Below are 9203 nucleotides of genomic sequence, written 5' to 3'. Positions count from 1 at the left end.
TGTGAAGCACACATGAGGTCACCCTGTGAAGCACACATGGGGTCACCCTGTGAAGCACACATGAGGTCACCATGTGAAGCACACATGAGGTCACCATGTGAAGCACACATGAGGAATCAACTTGACAGCAATGGTTTGTTTTTGTTGTTGTTGTTTGGATTTAATATGAGTCCAGGATAAGATGAAGAAACAGAGAAGGAGAAAGACACTCATTCCTTATTAAGGCTAAAATTATTTCTACAAAAACATTTCAAATTGCTCCCTGGTTGGACTCACAAGTATTTACCTTAAAATGGAAAAATAGAACTAAGATCTTAATGGCATGGCATTCATTTTTTGGTTTGGTTTGTTATATTCAATTTAGAATATAACTGCTGAGTTACTGACAACAGTAGCAGGGATCACTGGACTGGTCCTCTCTCTGGCTTTAATCTTGATCCTAACTTCTTCAACTGAGTTCATCAGACAAGTCTCCTATGAGTTGTTCTGGTATACACACCACGTTTTCATCTTCTTCTTCATCGGTCTTGCTGTCCATGGAACAGGGTAAGTTCATACCATGCACAGTTGATAATATTCTTATCTCTCTGAACCTCAACGTCATCCTTGAAGGTCTTTCTGAGGAAGTTGTATGAGATATGGTAACTAAGGGACACATATAATGTGTGGAAAAGCACATTCACTTTTTTTTAATTCTTTTTAGTAACACTGAAAATAAGTTATTTAGTGTTGAGGTGTTAAGTTTATTTTTCCTAGCTGACTTTGTTGATGAGTTGTGGTCTGTTTAGAAGATTCGGGAATTCTAATGAAAGTTGGATGACAATAGATCTGTGTTTCATTCACTACCTGCTTCTACAATTCAATTTATCTGAGATTTGTCACATGTCTATTTTCAACACCAAAATTCACTGCTATTTAACCAGAACCATCATCTAGGAAAATCAGGGTTATGGAGGAGACAATGTGAGAAAGGGGTCACTAGTCACCAACATGTTTGTGGGTGAGCCCTTCTCATTCCCCATCATGGAAGGTTGGATGTTTCCCCATCATGGAAGGCTGGATCAGATGACTTCAAGAATTTTTCTAGTTTTTCTCAGACATTCCATAAAATGGTGTTCAAACACTCGAAGTCTGTCAGATTCTGATATTCCTTTCATCAGGAAACTAGGGTGGCACCCGAGCTTTCCTGATACCAGTTGCCACTGAGTTGAGTCCAGTCATGGCACCCTCACGTGTGTCAGAAGTGTAATCCATAGCGTTTTCAATGGCTGATATTTCAGAAGTAGACCACCTTCCCCAAGTTGACTCAAACCTTCAGCCTCTGAATTAGCAGCCTCGAACATGACGGTATGCTCCACCTAGAGACTCCTCCTAAAGTAAAGAACCCTCAAATACAATATTTTGAGCTCTAACTTTTATCAAAATGGCCCTGAATCAGCTAACAAATTGCTGTCCATGAGCCACGTTGCCCCATGTTAATCAAGTCATACATTGGCACTTTTTCTTTCTGTTTTACAAATTTCAAAGCATGACCAACCTGAGCCTGAGAGCAGTTCTGTAAAGGAGAGCTGGAGCTGTTATCCTCACTTCATAAAGAGGAAGCACATGTCCAGAGAGTTAAGTGACTCACTCAAGACTCACTCAAGGCAGAGCCCAGGATGAGGGTTTTCAGACTACCAAACCTATGACCCTAACAATCCCTTGAAGGATGGATCTTTTCTGTTGTAAATTAAAGATTCCTCAGAACTTGCAAGAATGTGGTCTGGTTGTGTTGTAGATGTCCTGCTAGGCTAGACAGCAGCTATTCCTTCACCAGCAGAGTCCCAGCTCCCCAATTGGGTCCTCCCACCCTCTCACCATCAGAGCACTGGGAAGAGGCAGTCCTGGTACTAGTGGTGGGCTCTTCAAGGAGTAAGCACTGCATGATCAGGAAGTTGCATGTAACATGGCGATTGTGAGTCCCAAGAAGACCTTCCAGACACTCTTCAGGATTCTCGCCTCAGCAAGTCAACTGCCTCTTCCGGTCTTCCTGTGCTAAATGTTCTTTGCATCTCAGCCCTCCACATCTAGAAGGCAGGCACACTTCTGCTGCCCCCACCAGCTTGCTTGACACACAAGCATTGTAGAAGGAAGGATTGCCAAATGGGGATATTTTACCCTTCAAGATTGTCCATCGCCTTGTTAACCCTCAGTAACCTCAACAGTGAATGTTGAATTGTATGCTGTTCTCTAGCCTGTAGCATCTATTCTCTTTCAGTTTACAAGGATTTGCAGTGAGCTCTTGACCCTTTCTTTCTGTATCTATGTCTACAGAAGGGTGGTGTGTGTAGTCCCAATGTGTTCTACCTCAGAGATTGTAAGCTCTACTCTCTACTGAGGAGTCTTCTCAGATGCGGAGCTGGCTAACCTTTGTGGTCCATGGAGCCCTCATCATCTGTGCATGTCTCAAGGTCCTCGTCACAAACAGAAGGCAGGCAACATCCCTCTCAGTCCATCTCTCCAGCACTCCTTGTTGTAGAAGCACAAGAGCATATCAATTGGCAGTTTTTCCTTGGAGATTTTTTTTTTTTTAATCCAAATAACATTTCATAAAATGAACATTTTTAGTCATTTTAGCCTAGTTGAAAGGCTTGTTTGGGGATAAGGGCCTCATTTAATCTTCTCAGCTTGAAGTATTCTACAGCTACTGTTTACAAGGAAAGTAATTTGCAAATTCTATGCAAAGTACCAAGTAAAAGTAGGATTATTGGGATGTGTTAAAGCCCACTAATCTTCCTATTATGGGATGGCATAGATGAAAGCATACCAATTTTTTAAATTTAAAAAGATAGTGCATGTGTGGAATGGTTGGAGGTTTCTTAAAGATGATACAAGGAATGTTGTCCAAAAAAGAAGACATGGATATCTAGGGAGCTCATGTCCTCTGATTTCCATTTCTTATTCACCCTTCTCATGTCAGGACATCATTTGTTCATTGGAGATTTATAGAGAGTTTTGCCCATATAACTCAGAGGGATGTTATCAAAGTTGAATGACTTCCATAACATAAACTGGGAAATAACCCAGGATGTCAATTCCAGGCTTTTCCCAAGGACATCATTGCCCTGTCCTCCCAGGCTCTACAAAAAAAAAAACAGGGATGTGTTACTCTCAGCCTACCCCAGAAGAGGAGCTTTGTGATGTTAAAGTTTCCAGACTATGAACACCATCCTTCTCAGAATCAATTCATGTATTTAATTCATAGCATCTAGGAAGTGAACTATTCCCAGATAACACAATCCAAACATTCTGTGCAACACCCTCCATGACCAATGAATCAACCAAGGAACATGCTCCAAAGCAACTTCTCAGAGGCCAGCAGTGCAATGACTGAGGTTAAAATGATTTAACAAGATTAGAGGACTCTCGACCCAACACTTCATCCATGAAGACCAGCTTCCACTTTCTCTCTCAAATCTATTGGTACAGTCTTGAAGACATACTTCATTTTGTTCTACTTTAACCTTGTCAAAACACTAAGCCTGCTGAGGGTCACAGGGGGGAAATACACTATTATCCATGGTACTTCTTCTGACTTCTTTACTGGAAAACTTCTAAGGGCTCAGAAACAAACCAACAAGGGGAGAAGTTAAATAAATCTGCAAAAGAATTCAAATAGAACAAAGTTAGGCAATTAGCCCAAATCAGCAATCAGGACGAGATGTCACCTAATTAAATTCAACAGTCTACAAAAGGATGTGTTCAAACAATTTCCCTTCATTATGAATTCTCTAATATAGACACTTTCCATTTAGCAGAGCATACTACAGAGAGGTGCTTCTTTTCTGTGATCTTCAAAGAGATCAGGAGCTCCTTGAATGTCTATTTTGAAAGATGCTCAGAGAAGTGAATACCAGCCAGGTTCTAAGACAGTCTAAGTGTTACTCTAGGGTCTTCTCTGGAATATATCTGTGGTGTCACCAAGCTGCACAGAATAAAGTTTAAATTTTGGTATGTTTGTCTTTTTTTTTTTTTTTTTTTAATGCCAAGCCGGATCGTTCGAGGCCAAACTCCGGAGAGTCTAACACAGCACAACGCTACATTCTGCAGGGATCGTTATGCAGAATGGCAGATGGCTGCCCAGTGCCCCCTGCCTCAATTTTCTGGCAAGGAACCTTCGGTAAGAATGAACCCAGGACCTTTTAAAATATAGCTGCCCCCAAAGCTAAAGTGACTAGAGCTTTTATATACTTGAATAAAGAACAGCCTATGTCACCACCAGATAGAGCCAACTCTTTATTAAGCGTGCTAATGGAGAAATCGAGTTATGGATCATTTAAAAAGAGGTTGACTGCCAAAAGCATGCTGTTCAGTTCTGAAATGGATTCTTATAGTTACATTAAAATGTGGGCATCCGATCTGAAGGGACATCATACCACTGAAACACAGTCACGTCTTTGGAGGAGCTGGGACACTGTTGGGCTTACCGCCTCTGCTCTTTCAGCCTCATGGGCTCCCTGACCCTCTGTCTACCTGCCTTCTCTGTCCTGAGGAGTCACCCACCCATTTCTTCCATCTCTTCTCATACTAACGTGAAGCAAAGAGCAAGAGCAGCTATAACAGAAGTGCCCCAAGGGAGTGACTTTAATGAACAGAAATTTATTTTCTTATACTTTAGGAGACGAGGAGTCTGAATGTAGGGTGCCAACTCTCAGGGAATGTTTTCTCTCTCTGCCAGCTGTTTTTCTCTTTTCAGCTTCTTTTACTCAGTAACCGACATTTGAAGAATCTAGGTGATTGGCTTTCTTAAATTCTCAAATATATTAAATTCAGCCCTGGGTTTTAAGGGTAAAAACTGCAAGGAGGAGAGAAATGGAATAAATGTACCCATTAGACAGTGATTCTTTTAATGGCCAGTATAGATTGTCTCTATCTTAAACTAAACTATCAGTAGCCACTACCCAGCCTGCATATTAATGAGGCTGATGAAGCCTGCTCTGAAATTTTCAGCTACAGTGCCTCCACAAAAAAAAAAAAAAAAGAAAGAAAGAAAAAAATCAATACTCTCCCACACCTCATGAATACAGACCAGAGCCTGCTCCTGGCAACGGATGCTAATATTCATTATCATTAAAATGGAGGAACCTGCCCACCTCTCTGGCCCTTGCGACACCTCCTTGCACACCCAAACTCATGTAGTCACTCTTTCCCATTATCCTTAATGGACCCTGATTGGAAACTTGTGTGGGCTGTGCAGTTAGCCCTTGGCTGAGCGGTACAATATTCTATTTGATGTCACATGGACGCTGAATCAGAAAGGCGCCCAAGGACACTGAAAGGTTCCACACCAGGCTGCACAACACCACTTCAATTGTATATGGTTCCATCTCTTGCTCTCTGCATCTTCTTGGTGCCTTTATCCATCTACCTTCAGTGGTGGGCCCCTCACCAGGCTATGACAGAGGATGTTTCTCCTCATAGACACTCAAATGATCAAAGAAGCCAATACATCTTGCCATCTTCCTCTGCCTGCATTTTCCCATTCTCCCTTCTTAACCCAGACTAAAAATCTTTCAAGACTCCAAGTTCCAAGGAGACCTCATGCTATCATTCTCAAATGATGCCTGGTCCATATTGGACAAAGAAGTGTCTTATTTCAAGATCAACAAAGAATAATGATAAGGCTAATACATATTAATTATTAGGGAACAATGTTAGCAAGACAGAGGGAAAGGAGATCTTTCTGTGAACTTTCACAACATGGCAATTATGTTTTCGGTGCCGTACAAGAGTCAGGATGTGCACCTGGTCCCTAGAGAACATATTGTCAAGAAAAAGAGACCATTCATAAATGTATACATAAAATCAAATTAAAACCTGCATGTTCTTATTTTCTGGTAGCAATGAAAAAACAGAAGAAAAAGTGAAAGAAACAACTTTTGTGACCACTGCTTTAAAATCAACATAGCTTTTATTTCCATCATAAAATGTTCACTGTACAGTGATTTTGTTTTTCCCCTAGCATTTTTGAAAAACAAAAAATAATGGTTAAGAATCTATTGGGAGTATTTTAGCATGAAAGGACCTTAGATACAGAATGGTTCTGCCCCTTAATTTAGAAGATAAGGAAGTTGAGGTCAAGGTGTTTTCCATTTTCCTTCCCTTGTTTCACAATGAGAATTACAGAACAACACATCAAGAGAGCAGGGCTCCTAATTCTAAGGTCTCTCTGGCTTCCTCCTCAACCCCTTTTGTCAGCTTAAGGTCATCCCCCTCAAACATTTTATTTATGTTTGTGAGTAAAGTTAAAGCATTTAGGAGAGCAAGGAGTCCTGGTGTGGTGCTGTAAGATAAATACCTGACCTCAAGGCCAGTTTGAACCACAAGATTGGCAGTTCAAACTCACCAGCCGCTCCTTGGAAACCCTATAGAAGGTCGCTATGAGTCAGAACCAACTCAATGGCACTTAATAACAACAAGAGAAGCCCCACAGGCTCATTGGGCTGCTAACTGCAAGGTTGGCAGTTCAAACCACAAGCTGCTCCTCAGGAGAATGATGAGGCTCTCTGCTCCTGAAAAGATTTGCAGCCTCGTAGACCCTGTGAGCTGGAAAAGACTTGGTGTCATTGGGTTTGTTTTATTGGTTTAAGGTACCAAAATAATAATGTTCTCCAACTCTCTCACTTTACAAAAGAGAAAATTTGAAAGTGAAAGACCATGGAGTTTGTCTATGGACACAGAGTAAAGGATGGTAGTCCCAAGACTAGAGCCAGGTGTCCTAAGACCAGTCCACATTTAAGTTGGCCATGTGCTCTCCTGCTTCTTGTCTTCTTGCCCTTGTGTATCCTGTTGGTCACCGTTAGGATAATCTCTTAGTATTCACCTCTTGCCATGTCTCTCCCTCACACTTAACGTCCAGGGTCTCCAGAAGCATCAGAGTAATACAACTGGAACCGTATGTAAACGAGAGTTGAGTTAGAGCTCTTATAGTTGAATTACTGCCTTACATTATAATCCCTGAGCAACGAGTAAAGAACAGTTACCCATTCCATTTAATCAGCATGGAGAAGCCAGAGACCATGACTGATTTGACACCACCAAAATGAGATGTGTGACACCCCAAATGATTCTGAAAAGGACATGGAAGATGATTTGTAGAAATACCCAAAGACAATACAAGTGTGTTTGCAAAATAACTCTCTTAGCCCACATAAAAAGAATTGCATTATGTTATCATTTCTGTAAATAGCCAAAGCAATTCTGAAGACTCTCTCTGGCTCATTCAGGCCTAAGAGACCTAAGAGCACATTGCCTTGGCTCAGCCCCATGTCTACACCGCCTGCCTTTTCCCCACTCTAATCATCACTGCCTTACCCACTGCATGAGTAGACAGAAGTTTTCGTCTCTCTGCTATGCTGAACACACTGCTCAGCCCTTAGGAAGGCAGAAGAAGTGGGTCAAATTGCTTTGAGTTCATGCATAAATCTAGTTCCTGCATAAAAATAGAAGGGTCTGAGAAAGAAGCTGAGGGGTGAATGAAGGTGAGAAGAAACAGCATGTAAGGAGATTCAGAAATATAAACAAGAAAACAAAAGATAACTAACCAACTGTAAAAATAAGGCTGAAGGGTATGTGACCTGCCAGTGGGAGAGATGGTCGGGAAAGCAAGGAGGAGAGTAATGAGAGCATAGGACAGTGAATTGGAATCAGTGCATCTTTACTGAATATCTGAATGTACATAAAGAATGAGACATCCTTTCTGCTCCCAAGACTGGATACAAGAAGAAAGGTTTGATGCATTTAGAACCCAAAGGAAGGAATTCAGAAAGGTGATAAGCCTTGGGGTGTCCTGGGGTTCCATAAGATAAGCACTGGACTTCACACCACAAGGACAGCGATTCAAGCCCACCTGCCACTCCATGGGAGAAAGATGGTCTTTCTGCTCCCACAAAGGTTTAAAAAGCCTCAGAAACCCTCTACAAGGTCGCTACAAGTGGGAACTGACTCAACAGCACTTAACAACACAATAACATGATATGACTTGAGTTCTATTCCCAGCTTTGCTGGAATCTTGTTTTGTCTCCATGTTGTTGTTGTTAAGTGCTGTCGAGTTGAATCCAACCCATAGCGACCCTGGGTTTCTGAGGAGCGACTGGTGAGCTTGAACCATCAACCTTGCAATTCAACCCAGTTTAGCAGTCCAGCGCATTAACCCATAAAGCCACACCAGAACTCCTTAGTCAACAACCAAAACCCACTGCAGTTGAGTTGACTTTAACTCATGACGACTTCCTGTGTGTCAGTCTAAAACTGTTCTCCCTAGGGTTCTCAGTGACTGATTTCTCAGAAGTAGATTGCTAGATCTTTCCTCCTAGGAACCTCTGGGTGGATTCAAACTGCCAACTTTTTGGTAGTTAAACACTTAACCTATTGCTCTGCTCAGGGACTTGATCTTTCTAAGAAAGTCATAGCTATTCCAAAAGCATATATATACATTTGTTGACCAAGAACAATTGTTCTTGTTAGATGCTGTCAAATCAGTTCCAATTCATAGCGAACCTGTGCACAATAGAACGAAACACAGCCCAGTTCTGCGCCATCTTCACAATTATTGTTACACTTGAGCCCGTTGTTGCTCCCTCTGTGCCAATCCATCTCATTGGGGGTCTCCCTCTTTTTCACTGGCCTTCCACTTTACCTTATGGAGAAGCATAATGTCCTTCTCCAGGGACTGGTCCCTCTTGAGAACATGTCCAAAGAAGTGTAAGAGACAAAGTCTTGCTGTCCTGGCTTCTAAGGAAAATTCTGGTTGTACTTCTTCCAACAGGGATTTATTTGCTCTTCTGGAAGTCTACTGTACTGCCATTAACATCCCAACATCCAATGAGTTATGGGTCTCTTAATTTTTTTGTAAAACAAGTGTTTGTAGCAATTTCTGTTGTATAGAAAGAAATGTTGTTACTCTTGAGAAAAGGCAGTCTCGTATTCTAGAAGTAAGTCAGACTTAGTTTCCAGGCAGATCTTTGTTCAAATCTTTAGACCTTTATATCTTTATGACTGTAGACAAAGTGGTTTGATCTTGCTGAACCCAGGCCTTCTCTTCAGTAAAATAAAGATTGTACCATATGCCTCCAAGGATTGTTTGATATTAGATGTAACTACCAGAACCACACCAAGCCCACTGCCACTGAGTCCATTCTGAACCATAATTCAGAGTAGAACTT

At 41.5% G+C, this 9203-nt stretch overlaps 1 protein-coding gene across 1 annotated transcript in view; it reads left to right on the top strand.

The window, feature by feature from the left end:
• NOX3 (NADPH oxidase 3) overlaps positions 1 to 9203 on the top strand; it is an 82385-nt gene that overhangs the window by 20595 nt on the left and 52587 nt on the right. Inside the window, exons 6-7 of the mRNA XM_006868449.1 lie at positions 365 to 546; positions 4030 to 4159. Of these exons, the coding sequence (XP_006868511.1) occupies positions 365 to 546; positions 4030 to 4159 (312 nt within the window). The remainder of the gene's footprint in view (positions 1 to 364; positions 547 to 4029; positions 4160 to 9203) is intronic.

Source organism: Chrysochloris asiatica, unplaced genomic scaffold (genome assembly GCF_000296735.1).
Source record: "Chrysochloris asiatica unplaced genomic scaffold, ChrAsi1.0 scaffold00117, whole genome shotgun sequence".
Lineage (NCBI taxonomy): Eukaryota > Metazoa > Chordata > Mammalia > Afrosoricida > Chrysochloridae > Chrysochloris > Chrysochloris asiatica.
The sequence above is the reverse complement of the archived record's forward strand: the minus strand, read 5'-3'. Positions and strand labels throughout refer to the sequence as shown.